Below are 25,152 nucleotides of genomic sequence, written 5' to 3' on the forward strand. Positions count from 1 at the left end.
TAGGCCTATTCGTGTGTGTCGAGTAAGGCTATATAGTTGAACAAAAAGAAGACTGAGCAGAGTTTACATTAATTTATAGTACGTTTGCAAGTGGATGCTAGTAAGGTGATGTTGTGACCTACCCAGGCTATAGAGCACACCGAAAATTTTTGGCTAAAACAGTGTTGCACATTGGGAGAAGAGCAATCACTAAAAAAGGAGACACTCATGTTTTTTCTTCTTTTTCTAGTATAAAAAGCCATTTCTTGGCTACCAAAAATGCCGGACATGTCTTGGTCATTTGAGTCGTGGTGAAAAGCACTTCCTTGCACATTTGTTTACCGAAGTTTTGCTTTTGCACCCTCAAGATCTTGAAAGAACTGCATTGCTCTGCACTCAGGATTATAATTTTTATTTTTCGCTATTGACTGTGGACAGCATCTATTTCAATGATTGTTGGTTACGAAATTTGGAAGAAACTACTTTAGAAAACGACAAGCCGGTTATGCAATTGGTATTTTTCTTACTTCGGTAAACGGCGATCAGTGAAATAGACACTTTTTTTTTCGGCCGCCTTTTACTAATGTAGGAAAATATGAATACGATAAAAGATAATTAGGCTAGTCTGTGAATTGAAATGTATGCTAATTTGCAGTATGAAATGACTTACTAAATTTTCCAAAGTATAAATTAAACTAAAACTAATATCCTGTGACTCAAAATCTTATGATAAAATCACTAAGCTAGGCTGAAAATTGAAACAAATGCTATTTTTTAATTAAACATGACAAACAATATCAAGATTCGAACCCGAGACCTCCAGCATACGAGCCCCACAGCTTTGCTTTCTTCACCTCGTCCAAAATGAGAATGATAAATCCATCATCGAAAAATTACCGGTCATCAAATTTTGATTCAGCAACTTCGATAAATGGATGCCAGTGAAATAGGAACAGAAAATAGGGGGCTGAGGGTTTAAAACGTGACAATGGAAGTATGCTCTTGGGTGGGCAATTGCACAGTAATGTCCACAGTTTGACTTTAATCTTAAAACCAATTGAAAATTAAGTGCACGGTAGTTCTGTCCAAGTCATCATAGTGCGAAATAACGTACAATAAGTGCAGCACTGAAGCTCATGAAAAGCAGCATTGAGGATACGACTAAAATTTACAGGTTCGGGTTGAACAGACGTATCTGTTGAGTTAAGCACACTTTAGGAATTGCGGCATGAAACAGCAAAATTTAATTGGGTAATATTTCATTGCCACACTGCTGTGGAGCTCCCTAATACTGTATCAAACTATCAATACCATTTTCTTGGATATGTGAACTCAAAATTAACATCAAATTAAGCCGAAATTACAACAGGTCTTGACGCAGAGATCATGGAAGTATCTTTAACAGGATTAATGCAAAGAATACATTTGTCCAACCTGAAAGTTGAACCAGTGAAACATTTTGTAATATTTAAAGACTTGAACCAAATGGTTCCACTGGAAACACTGGATGGAACCACTCGTACCATACGAGCCTGTATGTTTTAGGAGTGTCGGTATTGAGTGCGCCTATTACTTATGCCAGACGTGGGCAAACTGCGGCTCTCCGGCATGTTTTTTGTGGCTCTTCTAGTCGAATCGTAAAATTTCAAAAAAATTGTAAAGGCTACCAAGAGTACCGTTTATGAACGTTTCTCTCTTTTTCTTTTCCTTATTTAGGCCAGCATTGATGACAAGTTGTTAATTATCCAAATTTAATGATATTTTTCGATTGAGGAATGCAGATATGGAACAATTAAACGACATAAACTATTTATGACGTCATAATTTCTTATGACTTGGCTCGTCAGTAAAAATTTAACAACCAAAGTGGCTCTCGGGTTCAAAAAGGTTGCCCACCCCTGACCTATGCCAAACTCTGCAGTCTGGTCTTGTCACTGTCAGGCGGTTACTATAATGATAATAAAGTTAATAAACAAAAGTATTATACGGTATTTATGTTTAGACCTAGCCATATAATCAACGCTCATTGTTTAGCCTATTTCGACTTATAGCAGGCTGACAGAAAAAATGTTGGCTACTTTGCGGTTTCCTAACTTTGGACAAAATTAACTTTGATAATTTTCGATTTCAGTTTTTCATTAGGGACTTTCCCTTGTTGGGCACGGTTCATAGACATTAAAATTTTGAAACAACGTCAAAACTGGAAGCGGATTTTTACCTGGATTACTTGATTTTTTAATCATGACAATAACTCACCATATTAATAATTTTAAAGCCTGACGTGGATTTATTGGGTTTCTTTTTAATGAATGTTCACTAACGTTAAGTTTGCCGTGATTGTTGTCCTGACTATCAGAAAATCTAACTTCTATTTCAAGACTCCATCCAAAAATGTGTTGAAAACGTGCTCTTACGTAAGAGCGTAGTTCACATGTTTTAAGCATTGTAAACCAGAAATTAAATGCTTTTGCTTAAACAACTAAATCTAGTCTCCTGATTCTTGCGTACTTCAAACATTGTAATGCATTCAATCCAATTTGCAATACAAACAAGTGGATGGTTAAAAAAACGCACAAAAGAATATCCATTCTAGGAACGGGATTTCCGTTTTTGTGGTTAAGAATGGGTATAATAGTGAAGCCCATAAGTACACTAAAGAATACATAGAACAAATTTAAAAAAAGTATAATAATGTCATTAGAAAATCATGCATTTACATTCCCTTCAGCTACGAGATTTATGATGAATATTGGGAATCAGTTATGGGATTTGGGTGGTGGATGGATTGGTTTCAGACTGGCCTAAGCCAAGTCTTACTGTTTGACTCCGAGCTAATTGTCTTTGACTCCGATTGCGTTTACTGTCTCAATAATGTTTCTTCAAATCAACACCAACTTCATAAAGTCTAATTGTTATATTGTCCGAATAAGTTGTATCGAATTAGAATATTTACACCATCTTTCAATTCCCAATATCTTAGTAATAACTTCAATTCAAAGGAAATAACTCAGAGATCAGAGAGAAGAGATCAGAGCTTAGCAAGTCCTGAAGGGACAAGCCCTTGCAGAGACCCGCCGGCCCGAGCATAACCATTTGAACAAACCATTTGAAACCAAGCCGAACCCAAGCATAACCTTTTATATCATACACGTCAGCCAATCAGCTAACGCCATGTTCTATTATTACACTGCTACCATAAAACCACGTGTCGCATACATTGTACGTCATCTAAATGTTTCATCAAGTACACTCCAACTTTACGCCGTGAATACAAGGTACTTGAAATACTTCAATCTGCGTCAAATATGACGGTTAGAATTCCTTGTTTGAATAAGAGCTTAGCACGAAATACGAAACTTTGGACATTACATTATCTAAACTGGAGAAAAATACAAAAACTCATGCAAATGCCAATTTGTATAAATTATTGCAATTATTAGGCTATCACGAACGCTACACAGTCATGTATGCTTAAAAGAGTGAAATTGATTTGTTAGCCTACTATGTGGAATCAAAAAGTTTGTCATTGTCATTACAAGGTTTGCTTAATCGTTGTGTTATCAAGAATTGTTAGAGATAAAACGCGCCTATTTCATTGTTCAGGTTAACAGTTAACACAGTCTAGAGATATTTTCGAATTTGGAACATCTTTGTTCGGGACACGGGCTTTTGAGAGATTAGGCGTGGGTATGGACCGATACGCGATAAGGCTTGCACCTCTTTGTTGCAAGAATTGAAAACGTGTGGCGTGTCTCACCAACTGCTTTCCACCTCTGTATGGACATATTGAACGAGATTTTCGGTTTCATCACAGTAATGGCAAGTTTTCTCCTGGCCTTCGTATTCCACAACGAACTTGTAGGCCTACTGACCAAAGTAGATGTAGGAAAGTGGTTTTTGCCTCCGACAGGTCTTTCTTCATGACTTCTTTTATGCCTAAAATTCTGTCTCCACCATGGACTGTCGATATGATCAAACCGATTCTTTTTAAAGCCTCCACTAGGCACTCTAACCAACCAATGCGCTTAATTGTGTGTAAACGAAGTACGCAACTACTACATAAGGTCCCACAAACTACTCAGAATCAACTTGCGTACTTCCCCAGGAAATGACTGATGTAGGCCTACGTATCCATGGGTTATACAATCGTATGCAAACTAATAATTAAATGACTGAAGCAGCAAAAAAGCGGCGTTTTTACTTTCCACAAAATGTTTCAAACCCCGGTTTAAGTGACCATCTTGATTCTTTAGCACCTCTTTCCAACGATTAGACAGGTAATTTTAAAGTGTCTCTAGTCTATACCAAACTTGAGTAATAGCCTATAGGTGCAATAAAGTTTTTGCAAACGAGATTTCAATTTCAATTTTCGATTGGGTTCAAGTCGGGCGAGTTTCCTGGCCAATCTAAAACATTTATCTCAACTTTTTCGAATCGCCACTGACCGTTCATTTGATCAATGCGGTGTAGCGAACTGAGTTCATCATTCCCTCAATTGCAGTTGATGTTTTTTTTCTGGGGGTGTGCATTGGACTCAATCTTCTCCCTTATATTTGTTGTGCAATAAGAATTGAATCTTTTTTTTATTGGGTAAGAAGAAATTGCTTCTTCTTCAAAGAGTGGAAGCACTTAGGCTATTTGTCAGCATACTGTCTGCCATGTCAACAAACCGACTAAAACCAAACCTTCAACTGGGTGATATAGTATTCATTGTGACCTCATAATATTATTATGCAGTCACTTATTCTGGAATTTAATTACATTTCAAAATTGTTTTCAGTACAGGAATGTCACAGAAGAGAGTACATGATCTGGCGTTGCAACAGCTAAAACTGGGCTAAAGCTTGGCATCAACGGTTTACCAGTATAAATTTACTGAAAAGGTGCTGAACTAAAGAAAAGAATTGGTTTAAGTTTGCAACACTGGGCATCGTAAGCGCCTGTAGCAGGTTAGGGAACAGTTTAGAATGTTGAATGAGAAAGAAAAGTGTACATTAAAAACAATTTACCGGCTCCATGCCGATGAAAGTTATGGAAATCAACAAAACCAAAAGTTCCTCACGAAAATGCATCACGACCAGTTATATTCCAAGCTATGAAAGAAATGTGTAACGTTCAGAAATACATTGTGACATATCACCAGACAGGAAATTGAACAGCTCAAAGCAATGACCGAAAAGAAACTAGGCTGAATCAGCAGCTCTACACAGAAATCAAGATACGCCAGCACCATCAATTGTTAAGGCTAACTTGTCAAAGAGAAAGAAAAGTTTAGCAAGGCGACACACGTCAAGAAAAGAAATGCAATCGTTATTGTCAGAGCATAATTTTGTAGACAGTGATTTTACTGTCAATTACATTTGTGAGAGTGCATGTAGTGGTTGCAGGGCTCGTTAGCAGAATAGTTGAAGTGCCTTACGCTAACCTGCGAAAAGACAAAAATTGCAGCCTTTTTAAGCTCAAGGTTGATTTGTTCTCCGATCCTCTGGCTTCAATCGCCAAAGTCATTTTCTGTAAATACATCCTTTAATACAATATGTTCATGCTGTGCCCGTAGCAAGGATTAAAATTATACAGCATTTGTTGGTTACTAGGCTACCAATGACATTTCCCCCCTTTAGCTAGTAACTTCATATGGCACACAAATAACCAATGAAAAGTGCAGATGATAAAAGCCTGATTCTGTGCTACACACCAGGATCCTCGGGGTACGCTGTCCACGAATGGTTAAGTCGGCTTAAGTTAAGAACGAAAAGATGTCGTACCTTCATTAGAGATTTTTTCTTAAGTTATCAGTTGCTTCTTAACAAGTTTTTTTTTCGTTTTACTCTACCGGAATATGATGTTTCTAAAGTTTTGGGATGTTTTCAACGAATTGATTGTTTCTTAATTCCTGATAAGAACGCTGACCTGCCGTATTCCTGGAAGAGACTTTCATTTTTGATTAACATGTAAGATTTGGTGTCGAACGGTAGACACGAATGTGTTCATGTTCCGATTTTGTTATGGTCAAAGTCAAATTATCTCCCAAGTTACCTCTGATGAACGCAGAAACCAATTGATATACGGATTTTGTAATAAAATTTTCGTGACGTGACATATACGTCGTAGATCTGTGGCAACGCTTCAAATGGTCTGGATGTCGTCGATACTTAGATGTTGTTTCTATCTGTTGCCACAACTTTTGAAATTGCTGCTTGAGACAAAGTTGCCTCTACCGCCATCGAGTCGCAATCGGTATTTCCGGATTTCATAATAAAATCCTCGTGTCGTGATGCACACGTCATAGATCTGTGGCAACGCTTCCAATACTCTGGATGTCGTAAGGCAAAGTTGCCTCTACCGCCATCGAGTGGCAATCACATGGGCAGAATTTTGAAGTTTTGAAAACTGACAGACAACTTGGTTTGAGTCGATTGAGCGATTATGATTAACTTTCGCACTTATGACGAAAGAATTTGGTTGAAGACCGACGTATTGTTTTGTCATCATAACAATCTTTGTTGTAGAATGTGAATGGTTTGTAAAACGTCATGGAAATAACATGATTTTGTAATAATAGTGTGACGTCGTGTCAAGCCAATCTTTGCATCGTTGAGTACAGTGTGAACTTGACAGTTTCATTCGATAAAATTTTTTATCTAACGACTGAAGCTTGGTTACGAAGACGTCATTGAACACAAGAACGTAGAAGACATATGAGTATATAGTATATGGCGGTTGCTGTGATTAGGTTTACGATACACAGAAGTAGAGAACGTACTCTTGTTACTTAAGAAAAAGCAACTTCCTCCTGTTTCAATTGAATTTCCCACGACATGGTAGCAGGCGACATGACGTCATTTTTGCACACTTGTGGTTGGAAAACCAATCGTTCCACTCCCACTAGGTAAAATTACGCTGCAGGCTGTAATGCACACTACAATAGCCTTTGCATGTAGTGGTAGCATTAATTTTCAGAACATTTTTATCATATAAACTATGCTCTATCATGTACAAGGTTTTATCGAGCATAAGTTTGAATAAGGGGAATGAAATGAGCTGAAACTTGTGTACAACGGATGCAAAAAAATCCATTTGACTTCACAAAAAATTTGAAACTTTTTCTGTTTTCAAAAAGGTGACAGAACAAATTGCAAGTAGGCTATAGCAGTACTCTGCAACCAAGGTGCATGGAAACAGCAACCAGGGCGTACGAGTGTGATGGAGTGCATAGACGTTAACCACAAAAACGCTTGAGAGGCATGAAAGTAAAACAGTTTAGCCAAGTTTTGCCCCTCCTCAGGCCCGATGTTGCTAGCAAATGTCATTTGTTTTGTTAAATTGTCAAAGTTAGCCACCAATTACCCGGTTAAAGAGCACTGGTCTGTAGGGTGTTGACAGTCTTATGTCGATTTAATCCATGTTTCGTCTTTCTAGTTTATCATTGGTTTTCATATTTAGTGATTGTTTTTCAACTACAACTCAAACACGTCGGCCTAGTAGCATGCAAATGTTAAGGTGACAGTTTCAAGGGCAGAATTTATGTTGTCAAAAGCACACTTTTTGTCCACGAAAATGTCAAAATCTTGTGACTGACACATCTGGCCTTACAAAAGGCACAGTACAGTAATGCACTAAAACTGAAAACACGCAAAAGTAGCCAAATTAATTACGACCTGCCACAATGCAACGGTTCAACGCCACATCTTCATCTGCCTTCAAGTAAAATTATTTGTACTGTACTATGAGTCTTACACAATCAAATGTTTCTACCTGCAGGACGAATCGATATATCTTTATAATTTTCAAATTAGACAGCTGTATTGACATCAGCAGAGGTCACCTTTAACACAAGCTTATTTGGATCTTCATGGAAGTACTTACAGAGCATACTTTACTACACCAATTATATCTGTATCCACCTTTTCTTTTGTAAAACTGACGTCTAGGATAATTCTATGCAAATGTGCATTTTTTAGTTGTTACGCATCAGCTGCAACAATCTCTGCAGTTGATTTTCAAAAATAATTTGAAACGAATCTAAAGAAACTTGGCTGAGCCTCTTGTAATGTATCATCATCCCAACTTTTGTAAATAGGGTAAACCATTCTTTTTTCAATTTGAAAATGTCAAGCTTATTTTCATTGTTTGTTTGTTTGTTTCATTGCGCAAAACGCCGGCTACCATGACTGACAAACGACTTATTAACAAAAACCGCTAGAAAACTAGTTTTAGCTACCACTTACACACTCGCTGATTAATTGAATAAGCAGGAATAACAAAACTAATGATAAACGATTTCATTTGCGTAAATTCTGAGACAGATAAGGTCCGAATTCAATACTGAAAAGGTCCGCCAGTTTAGTAGTCCTGATCTAAGACGTCACAATGGCGGGGAAAGGTTTTGTCACTGCACCGGTAATTTCAAGAATTTTAGTTGGTCTTGAAACTCGGTACTTTTCAACTAATTATTACAATGTGTCGAAAGGTATGTTTATCACTTCATTTAAATCAAGTTTAACTTTTAAGCTCATATAGATATAGGCCTAGGCTAATACAAACACAATATCTATGGTTAAACCTTAATGCCGGTTTTAACATTGGCTGTTTTTGTTCAATCTACAGATATCTAACTTAGTGTCGAGAGGCGATGTCAAAAATGCACTTGGGGCAGGATTCGCGAAACAAAAAATGTACTGACAAAGCACCAAATTACTTTTTTCTACCGGTAGCGATATACTTTTTACCAAGTAGGCTGTCGACTGCCCATCACTGTTTAGGTACTAGGCCACTACACAATAAACTCAGTTTAGTTTGCAGAGCTTACACTTCCTATGTTAACTTCATTTACCTGTCGAATTAATTATTATCTGACTCTATTGTTGCGCGCGGTTGGAATACTCTAAACCAGGGATGTCCAACCTGCGGCCCGTTAGTCATTTTCACTCCAAAAGTATGCACTTTAAAAGGTTGGACATCCCTGGTATAGGCTATGTATTCTACCCAAGTTCTACCAATATATCACATGACAAAAAGGATTACTCATTCCAACACGATTAGCCTTACAACTATTACTTTTAAAGATGGAATTATTCCATTCAGCCCATACGAATGGTTAATCCGTGCATTCCTTTTTCCCTTTCCTATGGGCTAATCCTTGACGAATGGGGTGAATGGTAATAAACAAAAGTATCAAACCAAACTGTTTTAATCGGCATTTATGTTTAGACCTAGCAATATAGGCTATTCAACGCTCATTGTTTAGCCTATTTCGACTTTTAGCAGACTGACAGAAAAAATGTTGGCTACTTTGCGGTTTCCTAACTTTGTACAAAATCAACTTTGATAATTTTCGATTTCAGTTTTTCATTAGGGAGTTTCGCTAGATTACATACTCTGAAAAAAACACCTTTAATCTACTGAATGATTTTAGCGAAGCCTCTGGCTTATAATTAAATATTTAAAAAGAAACAGCTGTAGGCCAAAAATCAAGCCGAACACCACGACGCAGTTGCCACCAATGCATTGGACAAACTTGACAACTTTCGTCAGCTTGTCGTCGTTATCAATTCTTTTAAGACTTGGAGCCTGTGTAAATTCTTGATACACTTTGTGTTTTAATTGTTGCTTGCGACGTACAACCTTTTGTCGTACCTACTACATACGTTTTGCTTACAGCTCATATCTGTGTCATTGTTAGGGAGCAATACAATGAGTCTTAAGGATTTTTCTAGCTCGTCATGGCGAGGTAGTCTTGGCTCTTTAACCCTAGAATGCATACATGAAAAAACTTACGCTAATGCATAACAGGGGTCATTTTGACCCGTAATGCTATTACATGCAATTCTACTTTAAAGAAATTGAATGTTTTTCTTCTTGTTCTTTCCTTGTCTCTTCCGTTGGTGTTATGACGACATATCTACAGTTTTTGCTGCGTTTTAATGAAACAACCGACGAAAAACAGTATAAAGAAGTCGATGAGAAAATGAAAGAAAAGTCCAAAACAGTTCACATTACAACGAATAGCCTGATTCATTCACTGCATTTGTTGCATGTGATCATGGTCACGCTGTGCTTTGAACACACGGGTCTGCAACATCTTGAGCAACATTTTGCAACTAACTTTCTTATCCTTTGCGTGTGGACATAAGAAACATCGCTTCTACTGCTGCAACGTGTTTGCTGTTTGCAGGTATGTACTTGGAGAAGCTAAGCCACATCTCACCATAGCCTCTCTTGTGGCTCTGTGGAGTTGAGGAATTTTCTGTCTTGTCATCATGTGGGGCAAAATGAGGCAGTTAGCAAGATCTGTTATGAAACCTCGTCGCTTTGAACCTTGTCCACTCTGATAATCAGGATATACTTGTCTGCATATGGTATATGCATTTAGAGCTGCGATGTCGAGCAGAGTGTAAAAGAGAACTAGAGGCCATCGGCGGGTTTGTCGTTTGCAAGTATATGTTTGAACCATTTGACAAACCAAGTGAACACCAATCTTTGTCTTGTTATAAAACCTGATGATCTCAGGCCTCTTTTTTGGGTCTTCTTCGTCAATGCTTATATCGTGATGCATGCTGCGGGTCAAAATGACCCCTGTTATGCATTCTAGGGGTATTTGATAAAAAATGCATTTTTCTTGTCAAAGGTAAAATTTTACAGAACAACCGTTTTCTCATCATGTATAAGTATAAAAGGCTAACAAATTCAAAAAAATCCAGGAGTTAATTCGCAATATGTGTTAAGCAGTTACGATGAATAGCACCGTTTGGGTCATTTTGACCCCTGTTATGCATTCTAGGGTTAATTTAGAGGTTAGCACAACAGTTTGCCACATTACTTGCATCGTTAAACGAACTTTTACGCTGGCTGCGTTCGATGCTCTGCGTCATTAGCCTACATGCTGCCATTGCAATGAACTTGGTTGAAGTTAAGAATGCGCTTGGCAGACAAAACCGTGTTTAAAGTTAAAGCACAGTAGCTAATACCACACGGTATGGGCTTATTAGGTGGATGGGCTGATACAAATACATATTTAATAGGCCTACTAATGATGAAGCTAGGCTATGATTTTGCCGGTTATGGCAAGGCAGGTTCCTAATAAAAATGAACCTTAAACCTAACGGGACTATCCTTAAATTTATTATGTTGTCACTCCAAGACAACAAGATGAAAACTACGTCACTAACACTTGCACGCTCCAAATATGGGTGAGAGCTGGGGCAATAAGTGGAAAAGGCGTATGTAGGACTACGACAACATCAAACAGAAGATGTCATCAGAACTTTATTAACCAATATCATGTCAAAAGTGTTGACATCCATTAAAATTGGTGAAAGTGTGAAGTAGGTATATACCTTCGGCAAATTACATCGCAATAAATAACGTAAGTCTACGACTATACTACATAAGACCACATGGCGGCGCTTTACAAGAGCCAGTGGCTTCATTCCAACCTGCCACTAAGTAAATGTCCAGCGGAAATGACATCAATGTTTTAAAGGTAATTGCAAACAAATTTTTGACGTTGTTCGGGTTTGGTTGTTCGTTGTTCACTAAACATGGTCGATAAATGACCTTTTTTCATGGTATTATAACTGCATTTCCAAAATAATTCAAATAATTAATTAATTGAATTCAAATACATCCTAAAAAACCCAAGACACATAATTTGATATCAAGTATTTTATTTTCAGAAAATTAACGATAAATCACAAATGTAAAAAAAATTACAAAAAACTGTACAAATATAATAGAAAAGATTCAATTACTATCTAGAAGTGACGATGCTTCAGATGGAAAGGACACAAGGACTTTCTCGTTCTGTGTCCATGTTGGTCGATACTTGCCATTTGTTGGTGGCTGGATCATAGAACTCAACTGTTTTGGCACCTTCTCTATAAAATGTGTGCAAAAGTTTTAAACAAAAGATAACCAACTCCTGACTGTTTTAATGCAATAAAGTATTTGTTTAATCATAAGCAATTAATTTTCGAGTTTCTGAAACAACAACTTGCAACAAAATCTCAAATTGGAGTTAAAACCTTAAGCAGGGGAGAGATGAAACTGCTTTGTTACAACTAAATCTTGCAATTAGCGACAACAATGACCAATGGGATTAGTCTTGGATTTGATGGTATAGTATGTCCACCGCTCTAAACCCTGTTGTTGTTGTTCGAGCCATTGTGAACAACCAATGCTAAGTTTAAGTGGTATAAAGAATTTACTTTGTCTGAGGATAAACATTCAGATCCTTTACATAAAATTGTGCGAGCACATTGGTGTAACCAAGTATCATTTACTGTATGTTTAAAAACAGATTGTAACCACATTAGCGAAATTACAGGTCTCAAACTTTGACCAACATTATTACGTCAAAATTAGGGAAACAAAAGCACTTCAAAACTGATCTTCTTAGTGGAGTTTTCAACCTCACTGTTCCAATATCCCCCAGTCAATTTTTAAAGACTCGCTGAAGCCAGCAGCCCATTAGCCTTTGAATCCCTAAATGAGTTTACTCCACTGGTCCATACTCCCTGGATATATTCGCTTTTTAGTGTTTCAAGTAGGCTTTATAAAAAAATGTCTCACCCTCCAAACACCCATATAACGCCATCCACTACACAAGCTGATCCACCATATCTTTCCTCATTCATAGATCGAACATCAATCCAAGCTTTCGTGTCCAGGTTGTATTTTTCAACAGAAGAGAGATACTTTGAATCGCCTTGTCCACCTTATTTAATTCATTTAAAGAACATGACAAGTCATAAATCTCCTTAAACATTTGAAAGATATTTACACTTGCAGCAAGACTCACCTATCGCGTATATTTCGTTGTTTAATACAACAGAAGTTAATCCATATCTGCAAGTTTTCATCTTTGGAATATATTCCCACTTTCCATTTCGTGGATCATAACATTCTGCTGTGTTTGTTATAGTGCAGCCGTCCTCCAATCCTCCAAGCGCATAAAGCAAACCTTTCAAAATAAACCATCAATCGATCAAAACACGACACTTGTGCTTGAAATTCCAGCACGATTACTCCCCACACAATACATAGAAAAGCAGCTGAACTGAGGCATGAACTAAAATCCTAGAGCATGGATATTACACTGGTCAACAAAAATTTTGTTGCATTTCTACCAACACTTGTTCTTACCTAATTTGGGGGCGCTGAATCCGAATCTGACCTTAGTTTTTTTCTGCAAGGTCTAGATTTTTTATTTACTAAATTTAAATTTTCTGAAAATTACATGATTTGTCAAATGACGTTCTTGCTTATAGTCGAATAACCAACCTCAAAACAAAAATAGGTTCCCAGAAATTATTGTGTTACCACTAGCATTTCTATTTACAGACAATTAGGCACCAAATGTTTGAAAAAATGTAACAAATAACATTTTTGCTGGTAAAATACTTGTAATAAGCGATTTTTTTTTGCAAAATGACATTGAAAAGAATGATGGCAATCCAATGACTTCTGCGTTTGTACGCTTTTTGAGTTTGCTGCTTTAATTTTATCATATGACAAAGCAGGGAAAGTGTAAAGAAGATGATGAAAGGACTCGTTGTCAGGATTTAGAGCTTTAACAAACTGTCTTGTGAGACCTAGGTTGATGTGCAGGAGCGGAAAAACAATTTTGTCTCTGCTTACGATTGGGTTGTGTGTTACATTAGGCATGCCAACTTGAAATGTTTCACGTAAGGCCGCTCCTTCTGTGTCCAATGTTTTTCATGTGTTCTGCTGTCCCACATGCATAGATAACATAGAAATTTAGTGTATCGTTTTTGCTGACCTAGCAGAAAACTAACCATTTTGAGGTTAACACAAATGATCCAGTTGTGCTCATGATATCTGAGCAAATCCATAACAATTCTAATGTCATCATGCCGTTCCTTTAAGACAGTGGAGTGACCAACTGGAACAGCTTCATAAACATTTCCACTGTGTAAAAGGACACACTTGAAGCTGCGCTTGGAACTGTCCAAAAACAATCGCCATTGTTCTGGATCATACAAGGAGATACCCAGTTGTTCGAGAAGACCAGGTATATCGTTGCAATATACCAGCATTTTTTCCTCTGAACAATAGGGAAGAAAGAGTTCTTCTCTTTTTCGAAAAAAGGAAACCTTTACAGATTAATCTAGAACCTGTTTTTCCTTGAGTCTGGAGGCTAAGAGCTGAGCTTCTTGCATGGACAAATCTAAATCACGTACTAAGTCATTCAGTTCTGATTGATTAAACTGCTGAACAGCTACTCTGGTTTCACCAGAAGAGTGTTCAGATTCTGTATCTGTTCTTTTATACTCCATTTCCATAACCTCTTCCCTTTCCGATTCAGTTTCCTCATCTTCAGAAAATGTAAAACCACTAAAGACTGAAGGAGGGAATCTATCAGAGTGTGGAACAGGTCGTATAGCTGATGGTATACTTGGATAAGAAAGCATTAGTCGGCTCTTCCTGCCAACACCTTTCATATTTACCATGCAAAAGTAGCAGTCAGTCGTGTGGTCTTGGGGTTCATGCCACACCATTGGAATGCAAAAAGGCATACTCTTCCGCTTTTCTTTTGTTCAGTCTCTGAGCATTTGTTCGCAGTTATGGCACACAATATGTGGAGAACATTTCTTATCTTGATCGCCAAGATGGATGCCAAAGTAAGCTCTGTAGGCAGGCTTCACGAACGATGTTATATTTCATCTTTGACGAAAAAAGCGTGTACACACCACTGATATAACAAAATGAATCAGGTTTATTTTTGCATTTACGCGTGTAAAATAGAGCTTATAACCTATCCTACAGCATCTATCCGCAATACCTCACTATAATCAAACTGCTTAGCTTCTTCAAACCCTTAAACGGCAGTAGGCTACAACTTAAAAGAGCTGAAAGCTTCTATCTGAAACACTGGTACTGTACCATACAGACAGCGCACACTAAATATGAGCCAGAAACGAAAAAATTTAAATTTTCGATTGCATAAAAACTAGAGCATGCATAAAGAAACTGATTGCAGATTTGAAATCAGCATCCCAAGATTGTGTAGAATCAGTTAAAAAATCTCATACAACAAAAAATAAAAAAAATTTGTTGATTTTTTACTTTTACACAATTTTTTCAGACACTCTTTTATCAACTCTTATTCTTCAAACAATTTGATAAATGCAATTTATACAAACAACCATGTTGCAAATAAAGGTTTTATTTTAAAAGGATATGTTTTGCTTTCAGTTTAAAAGTCAGCTAACGAAGATAATGACGTCATTGTTACTTGCTTAATGACTTGTCGTAGACTTGTTTATTTAACACAATTTTTCATCAAATATTTTTGTTAATTAAATATTAAGGAATTGAAAACTTTTGATGGAATAGGCCAAGTGGTTATATAGAACTTTGCTTAATTGAATATCACAACCAAAGAAACATAAAATCAACACAGTTTTTAGTAGTATTAAAAATTTCCAAAAAACACTAATTGGAACTCACCTTGTGCACTGACCAACGTGTGGTAATATCGCGTTTTATTCATGTTTCTTATCGAAGACCATTTCCTCTCTTCCGGATTGTAACTTTCACATGATGATAGACAATCATTATCATTCTCACCACCAGTACAATAAACCAGTCCTACAGGTCACAATCAGATGAAATTTATGCAAAAAACATTTTTGTCGTTCTCATTTTCTATGCCATTTTGACCACCAGTACAATATTTAAGGCCTATGATGAATGATATTATAAAAAATATTATAGAATGTAGGCCTACGTATGATTGTATGTATGCAGGAGAACAACTATTTCTAGAAGTAGAGCCCAAGATATTTAATATAATACGCAACACAGCAATATTGAAAATATAAACCGAAACAATGGCTACTTTGTTAACAAAATATATATTTCAGATAAAAACATCACAAACAATGCTACAGGCAATTTAAAAAATGACAGAGCGCTAACTAATATGTAGGTTTATTGCAAAGGTCAAAATAAATTGGTATTACATCTAACCAATGCATTCTTCTTTTGATCTAAGCCATTATAATCCATCAGCAGCATATACTTTGAAATTCTGCATAAACTCCATTACTTTAAAACTTACCATTCAGTAATGTTGATGCAAATGCATTTCGCTTTTCTCCCATAGAAGGCAAGTTGCTATCCCACTTTGGATTCTCATCATTCAAGTCCAACATCTCAACAGAGTTGTAGCAAGGAGCATCACATTCTTCAGCACCACCCATCATTAAAATTTGTTGATTGTAATTCACGGCAGATGGATGCATCCGAGCAATGTTTGTGTCCTGTATGATGAAACATCATTGCAAATGTCAATATTCATTCAACTACTGCCACTCATAACATTAAGAACAGGTTCGATTATTTTACAACGTTATATAACATTAATCAATGTTCTGACATCACAGTAACTGGACAACAACAACAAGGCATTACTAAGCTCAGGTTTGCTTTGAGTCTTTTTGGTGACACTTGACTTTTGAAATGACAACTGGAAAAAAATCTTTGGTTTGATGTAAAATTAAACACTTTCCAAGGAATTGTTTAAACCTAACGCCTAAATCAACAAGTTTTCTTGCTACCACAATTATGAATTGTTCAAACTTATTGACTTCATGCAAAGACATCTTATACAAAGACGCGCGGCTCAATTTCTAACCTCTAAGTCCTGGGTTGAACACGCAAAAAAACTGGACTTGGATCAACTTGGACTTGTACGAGAACTAACATGTGTATGACATGAACATATTTCCTTCATCAGAGTAAGAAACGAATGTAATTGATAAAATCAAAGTGTTTAAAAATTTATAACGACTCCATACAGAAGTAGCTTCAAGAAAAAAGGAAATTTCCAGTTTACAGACAAGACGATGCAGTAAACGATAATGATATTTGCAAGGGTAATGTTTAAAATAACAGGCTGTGGCGGTAGCAGACGTGGCAAAGGCAAGGTGCAAAAAAATAGCATTGATTGACTGATCGGATAATGGTGAAAATGATGCAACACAATTAGTAATTACAAGTAATTAGTAATAATAATAACGGGCGTGGGATCGGCTAATTAGTCTTTTAACAAAATGATGAACTATTTTCATAAGATCAGTTAATTTCTGTTCTCAATAAGTTTAAGTTTAGATTTTTATGATAGAGGGTGCATTCATGAAGACTATGAAATACACTGATAAATGAATAGATTTATATCAACTGAGTTTAAATGATAGCTTGATCATTAAACCAAATAAATCTCATACATCCATTTCACTCGTTTTGTTAAAAATGGGTTTGAAAACATGACCAATGTTAATTTTAGCATTGTGTCAACTACTTAAAAATCTTGAACCTATTTGTGTTATAAGCCAGTGAAGCTTATTTTTCATCAACCACAAACTTTTACTTCAGCAAACCCTGTTTACCACAAGTTCGTAATTTTTCATAAAAATCTGCAGCTCAACAAATCCACATTTCTAAACCTGGCTGCGGGTTTCATTTATCGAGAGTGAAGATTGCAAACATACCGGCATTTTACTCCATTGGTTTGTCTTGGTGTGGAACTTGACAACACTTTGTTTACAACTCTCCCCACCAATGATAAGAATTTTATCAAACTGACCTGAAACATAAACATCTTGTAACGAGTTAACTCAAATCTTATGAAAAATCATTTGTTGTCATTATCGCCTTTCTTGAAAGCAAGACCTCCATGCAGAGGCTTGAACCAAAGACAAAATTATTCGATAATTTTATTGCTTAAGCCAGACGTGGGCAAACTGCGGCTCTCCGGCATGTTTTTTGTGGCTCTTCTAGTCGAATCGTAAAATTTCAAAAAAATTGTTAAGGCTACCAAGAGTACCGTTTATGAACGTTTCTCTCTTTTTCTTTTCCTTATTTAGGCCAGCAATGATGACAAGTTGTTAATTATCCAAATTTATTTATAGTTTTCGATTGAGGAATGCAGATATGGAACAATTAAACGACATAAACTATTTATGACATCATAATTTCTTATGACTTGGCTCTTCAGTAAAAACTTAACAACCAAAGTGGCTCTCGGGTTCAAAAAGGTTGCCCATCCCTGGCTTAAGCGATGGAGGCATATGTGGTAAATAGAAGGAAAAAAATATGTGTCCATTCCGTAATATGACATTTATATTCCACGTGTTTAGATAAAAACAATCCCAAGTTTTCATAAAACAACGACAAAATTGACATGAGCATGTCAAACCACTTGACCTTTCGTTTTCTTGAAGACTTGAGCACCGGACAATCGTGAAGTCACTGACATGACGAGCAGATTCATACACTCAAGTGAATTACAAACCAATTCCTAAAGTACAGAGTTTTATATAAATATGTTGAGATGTGTTCGCTTTATATAACATAGAAATCGGCAGATTTGTTTCGTTATAATACATAGAAATTAGTTGATGTGTTTCGTTATAATACATAGAAATCAGTTGATGTGTTCATCTCATACAAAACACTGGTCATGTGGAAATTTTGGTGAACCGCTTAACAGCAATGACATGTAACAGTAATAGTGGAAATTAAAACGCTGCAATTAATAGCGAGGAGTGATGTAATGATAGTGAACAAAATGTACAAGGCATTTTTAGTAGGTCTTTGATATGCCAGTAGTTGCGATGCCATATGTTCAAAATCACAGTTATAAAAGGTTTAAACTCACCGATAAAAACTTGTTTTGTCCTATTGTAGTAGCAAATATTGCAACCAAAATTATTTTAAATAAAAATTTGAGCACAAGTAAAACTAAATATCGTACAACTTACTTCTTTGCGGACAACATCCTTCAAAAACTCTGAGGATAAATAATCCAGTTGAATAAAACAAAACAAATCACTGAAATGTTCCTTTCTGTCAAAAACACCATGTTTTGTCCAACTTATCACACTCCTGTACTTGTCCTCGTCGATCAATTCCTGTCAAGTTATTTATAATTTTAATATCTCTTCACATTTTCTCTGAATTTCTTATCAAAATCAAAAGTAAGTTTAATAGAACAAGCTTATATTTTCTTTTAAATAAAGTTTTAATTCTAAGTTTACTTCATCACTTTCCAACATCAGCATATACTTGACATCATCAACATCAAACTGAAGAAAATCTGTACTTTTCAAAACTGCTCCCAGGTTTTCAGAAATGAACAATTCAGCTGCTTGAACAAGATCACCCATGTTGTATCGGTTTGAATAAGATCGAATTTTCAAACAACTTTCTTCATTGAGAGAAGCTTTGAAAAATATCTTGCACTGTTCTTTCAAACCTGAACAAATACACACAGAATTTGGACCTACTTATTCATTCAGGAAAAGTTGCAGTTTGAAAAATGGCCACGCTCAAAATACAATCTTCTGTCAGAAAGTTTTAACACTAAACAGCACGACAACATTTCATTAATTTGTTTGTTCCCCAGACCTGACTTTTTTAACTTACCGCTTTCCAATATCAAACCTAAATAGTTTCATATTAGCAACACATGTCCAAATGAAAAGGCCAAACCTATGTCTAAATTTACTAAGAAGCATTCCAGAAAATGCATTCTCAATATAAACTTAAGAATAAAAAAATGGCAGAAAAAGGTGCAAGTGTGTTGTTGTTGCAAATGGTTGCTAACTTTTTATCGACTCAAAGAAAATGTCTTCATCACATGAAAGAATGTTTTGCAGAGATCGGTGAAGTTTTCATAAAAGCGAAGCTTTCAATGCCTTGTATTATAATTTACATTAACCAGATACAGTGCAATGTCACTCATCAATGTGTAATAACGATAATAACGACAACACTCATAGTTGCAACACTTGAACAAAAAAACTAAGTTGCAAGCATGAAGTGATAAGCATAAGATGTAGTGTACTGTGCACCACTAAGCCAACAAACTGGACGCAAAGGTCATATCAGTTAAAACTTAAGCCATAGCTACAATGATGCAAACGAGGCACTTGCCTCCGAAATTATCTGGAATTTTTGCTCAAAATAGCTTCACTGTTAAAATGCATTTTACAACGTACTTAACTAAGGATGTGCACGATATATTTACCTTAGTAAAATTTTATCCTTGCTATGGCACTGAATATCATAGAAATAGTTGAAGTAACAATAGAGTCATTCCATGTATAATCAACCAATTTTTTTTTAAATTTGTAACCACTACTCTTGGATTTTGATAATTTCAATATATGTTATAGACCTTTGAAAAAGCCGAAGATTAAAAAAAAAATTTTGAAAATATCTCCAGGCGTTTTCGAGTTATTCAAATTTGAAATTTTTGCCACACGATGGCCTTTGGCTAGTGAGCGCTGGTCACGCTTTATCATTTTCTTTAATATCTTTATTTCTGAAGGTAGAATAATGAAACAAATGTTGAATTTACCATTTTTGGGGTCAAGGAATTCATTTAAGCACATAAAAAACCTATATCACACCTCCTTCATGGAGTAAATTAAGTTTTTTCATTAATGTCAAAGTTCAAGTTTACGATGCAATTACAAAAATAGCAATCGCATTGGAAACATAATTTTTTCACTTTTGTGTAGCATGGTTCATGTATTTACATGTATCCAAAAATTGGAAACTTGTTTTTTGTTCTTTAGGAATAAAGTTGGTTTTAACAGCAAGCACGATTTTTAAGATTCCTATAAGATATAAAATGCAGATTTGAGCAATATCGTATAACTGGTCCTGCATATATGCAAGGTTGCAATTCCAAGGCACCAACTGCTAGTGTTTAAAGATTATTCACCAAAAACATTAATTACTGCCTGCTAAAGGTGCACTCTGAGAGAGGTTACAGTAAATTTGACTTCCTTTTTGAACTTTAATTTTGCCTACTCCTATTTTGATTCTTATTATTTTATTATTATTATTGTTATTATTATTTTGATTTCATCTATGTATGAAAATACTGGTTGTTGGTAGCATTAACCAGAAGGATTGAATTTTTATGTTGGATGCACACACAGACAGAATGACTGCCTTTGGGCGATACGGGGACACACCATTTGGGACGGAGGGAACAAAACTTTGAGAATCCAATCTTCAGCTTGGGATATTTTTCACAAAATGTGGCATATAATTCCTTCAAATTACACAAAATGAGCCTCTTTTGCTTATGAACATTTTTGAAAACACTTACATAATCTTTAATTCCAGGGATTAAACGGGTAAATTCATCATTTTCATACATAGATGAAATCAAAATAATAATAACAATAATAATAATAAAATAGTAAGAATCAAAATAGGAGTAGGCAAAATTAAAGTTCAAAAAGGAAGTCAAATTTACTGTAACCTATCTCAGAGTGCACCTTTAGCAGGCAGTAATTAATGTTTTTGGTGAATAATCTTTAAACACTAGCAGTTGGTGCCTTGGAATTGCAACCTTGCATATATGCATGACCAGTTATACGATATTGCTCAAATCTGCATTTTATATCTTATAGGAATCTTAAAAATCGTGCTTGCTGTTAAAACCAACTTTATTCCTAAAGAACAAAAAACAAGTTTCCAATTTTTGGATACATGTAAATACATGAACCATGCTACACAAAAGTGAAAAAATTATGTTTCCAATGCGATTGCTATTTTTGTAATTGCATCGTAAACTTGAACTTTGACATTAATGAAAAAACTTAATTTACTCCATGAAGGAGGTGTGATATAGGTTTTTTATGTGCTTAAATGAATTCCTTGACCCCAAAAATGGTAAATTCAACATTTGTTTCATTATTCTACCTTCAGAAATAAAGATATTAAAGAAAATCATAAAGCGTGACCAGTGCTCACTAGCCAAAGGCCATCGTGTGGCAAAAATTTCAAATTTGAATAACTCGAAAACGCCTGGAGATATTTTCAAAATTTTTTTTTTAATCTTCGGCTTTTTTCAAGGTCTATAATATATATTGAAATTATCAAAATCCAAGAGTATTGGTTACAGGGCCTGGTTGATTATACATGGAATGACTCAATACTTACTTGGAATCCGTAGATATTCTGCTGCTTCCAGTACATCATATACATTGTCATGAGTGAGAATTATGCATGAAGTGTATATGAAGTTAATGATCGATGCCATTGTTGGACCACTGATTTCTTTAACGCTTCCTTCGTTCAAAAAACTTTCTATCATCTATAAAGAATAAATTAATCAATTTACTTGAAGCAGATGTTAACATAAATAAGCTCATTCCACCTTTGTAGTTAACATTTTCTTGAAATATTCCGAGATTGAACCAATCACACATTTGTGAACAGGGAATTGTTTTCCTCCAGCTATTATTGTGAAATCACAGAAGTCCTTTGTTGTTTTTCGATCCCTGTGACAATAGAAATCTTTTAAACCACATAGCTAACATAAACCAAAGTAGTTATTAGGCTTTTTATTTTAGGGTAGAATTGCTTAAAACTGATTAATATGTAGAACGGATTAGTCAGCTTAAAAGGATGCAGCCTAAATGACTGCAAAGTATGAAAGCTTTTGACAAAAATTCACCCATACAGAATTTGGCCTGGTGGCACACTGATGCCCTAGTTCTGTTTTAATTCATTAACATTTGGCGTTTAAGCAACCAGCTTTGTCTGGTTTATTACAAATCGGCGTGAATGTTTAAAAGTTCAATGTCCACGATGATGAGTCTCTTGTGTCTGAGTGCCACTCTTTCCACTAGAGTAATTGTAATTGGTGTAAGGTGTAATTCAAGTAAACTTCAACAATTTTTTGGGAAAGATCATAAATTAAGATTTCGAAAAATTTCACAAAAAACTAAATGCATATGAACACTGCTAAATTAGCAACTCACTCATTTAAGCTGTTGAGTATTTCAGTGGCTTGGTTGCTTTTCAGTTCCATCTTCTTCAAATTTATACAAGGAAACAATTTTATTCAAGTTAAACTTATAGCTCTGACTTTAAAGCAAAATCCGGTAAGCAAAGTTGAGGCAAAAAGTATAATATATATTACCAAACCAGTTACAGGAGAACACATTTACCAAAAATTGTTAATGAGAGAGTATGGCGAAGGTAGCGCTGTCGTTCCTGTTACGATGCTGACTCCTTTACTCAGAAGGTTGCTACTCAGTTGTTTGTTACCTTCGCTCATATATTAAAGGAAAAACAAGTACGACCTTCTTACTTCAAGTCTTTAATCCAGGGGTTCTTAAAGTATGGGTCGCGACCCAAACATGGGTCGCGGAGGGTCAGAAAATGGGTCGCGAGATAGTGACATAGGTGGGTCGCGACATAGGTTAATATAATATAATATAGGTCTATAGGACATTAAAATGGGTCGCGACATAGGTTTGGGTCGTGAGGTGATCATGAAACTCAGATTTGGGTCGCGCTCAAAAAAGTTTAAGAACCGCTGCTTTAATCGAACTGATGTCCTGCGCGCAGACAGTGCAAAACGAAAAGAGAGCGGTAAAACGAACTAACAGTGCTTAAATAAACATGTGCTGGGAGCATTTTGATAGCGCCATCCAGCGACAAACAAACAAAACACCCAACGGCCGCTACAAGAGAACCAGTTTGTATCAAGCTTCACGAATAATTGCTCCCTATCAATAATTAATTGGCAAAAACTAATGTTTCCTGACTGGGTTCTGTTGGTTGTGACATTGACACAAGAAGAAAATAAAATAAAATGTTTAATGTTATCAAGGAGCATATTGACGAAGTAAATAATAGCTGCAATGGTTGTGAAATAATGCTAAATACTTAACTTTACAAAATAAGCTAAAAATCGATACAGTATAAGGTTGGAATTGACGCATTTTTTCTGAGCAACTTTGTGTGTTTTTCACCATTGGCTGTGTGGAGCGAAATAGGGAAATAGCTTGGCATAAAAAACAGACCGTAATTCTTTTGAAGTTTTCTTGTGCTAAAATGCAAGATTTCTGAAGGTTGAACACGTGTGAATTGTAATAATCATCCTCAGAGTGAGGAAAGCTCACGACGTAAAGCTCTGCCCGATGTAACGTAACAAGGCTGATTTACACTACAGAACATTTCAGCACAGTCCAACGCAAGAACCGTTTCGAGCACAACCAAAGGGGATTTCCCATTGAAAGAGACTGGTGAACTACAGTAGGCCTATTCGTGTGTGTCGAGTAAGGCTAGTTCAACAAAAAGAACACTGAGCAGAGTTTACATTAATTTATAGTACCTTTTCAAGTGGATGCTAGTAAGGTGATGTTGTGACCTACCCAGGCTACAGAGCACACCGAAAATTTTTGGCTAAAACAGTGTTGCACATCGCGAGAAGAGCAATCACTATAAAAGGAGACACTCATGTTTTTTCTTCTTTTTCTAGTATAAAAGGCCATATCTTGGCGACCATAAATGCCGGACATGTCTTGGCTGTTTGAGTCGTGGTGAAAAGCACTTCCTTGCACATTTGTTTACAGAAGTTTTGCTTTTGCACCCCCAAGATCTTGGAAGAACTGCATTGCTCTGCACTCAGGATTATAATTTTTTTTTTCGCTATTGACTGTGGACAGCATCTATTTCAATGATTGTCCGTTACGAAATTTGGAACAAACTACTTTAGAAAACGACAAGCCGGTTATGCAATTGGTATTTTTCTTACTTCGGTAAACGGCAATCAGTGAAATAGACACTTTTTTTTCGGCCGCCTTTTACTAATGTAGGAAAATATGAATACAATAAAAGATAATTAGGCTAGTCTGTGAATTGAAATGTATGCTAATTTTCAGTATGAAATGACTTACTAAATTTTCCAAAGTATAAATTAAACTAAAACTAATATCCTGTGACCCAAAATCTTATGATAAAATCACTAAGCTAGGCTGAAAATTGAAACAATTGCTATTTTTTAATTAAACATGACAAACAATATCAAGATTCGAACCCGAGACCTCCAGCATACGAGCCCCACAACTTTGCTTTCTTCACCTCGTCCAAAATGAGAATGATAAATTCATCATCGAAAAATACCAGTCATCGAATTTTGATTCAGCTACTTCGATAAATAGATGCCAGTGAAATAGGAACCAAAAATAGGGTGCTGAGGTGTTAAAACGTGACAATGGAAGTGTGCTCTTGGGTGGGCAATTGCACAGTAATGTCCACAGTTTGACTTTAATTTTTAAACCAATTGAAAATTAAGTGCACGATAGTTCTGTCCAAGTCATCATAGTGCGA

At 35.9% G+C, this 25,152-nt stretch overlaps 1 protein-coding gene across 1 annotated transcript; it reads right to left on the reverse strand.

Annotated features, from left to right (window-relative positions):
- Positions 1-11,628: 11,628 nt before the first annotated feature.
- LOC143465684 (kelch-like protein 12) lies at positions 11,629-23,134 on the reverse strand. Its single transcript, XM_076964103.1, has 13 exons — positions 22,983-23,134; positions 22,794-22,846; positions 22,187-22,310; positions 21,970-22,123; positions 19,044-19,261; positions 18,768-18,917; positions 18,211-18,304; positions 17,496-17,590; positions 16,064-16,265; positions 15,451-15,591; positions 12,779-12,940; positions 12,550-12,694; positions 11,629-11,855 (listed from the first exon to the last, which is right to left on the reverse strand). Exons 2-13 carry the CDS (start codon positions 22,841-22,843, stop codon positions 11,750-11,752), a joined length of 1,641 nt encoding a protein of 546 aa, XP_076820218.1. The 5' UTR covers positions 22,844-22,846; positions 22,983-23,134; the 3' UTR covers positions 11,629-11,749.
- Between the last annotated feature and the right edge of the window lie 2,018 nt (positions 23,135-25,152).

This window comes from Clavelina lepadiformis, chromosome 7 (genome assembly GCF_947623445.1).
Source record: "Clavelina lepadiformis chromosome 7, kaClaLepa1.1, whole genome shotgun sequence".
Classification (NCBI taxonomy): Eukaryota; Metazoa; Chordata; class Ascidiacea; order Aplousobranchia; family Clavelinidae; genus Clavelina; species Clavelina lepadiformis.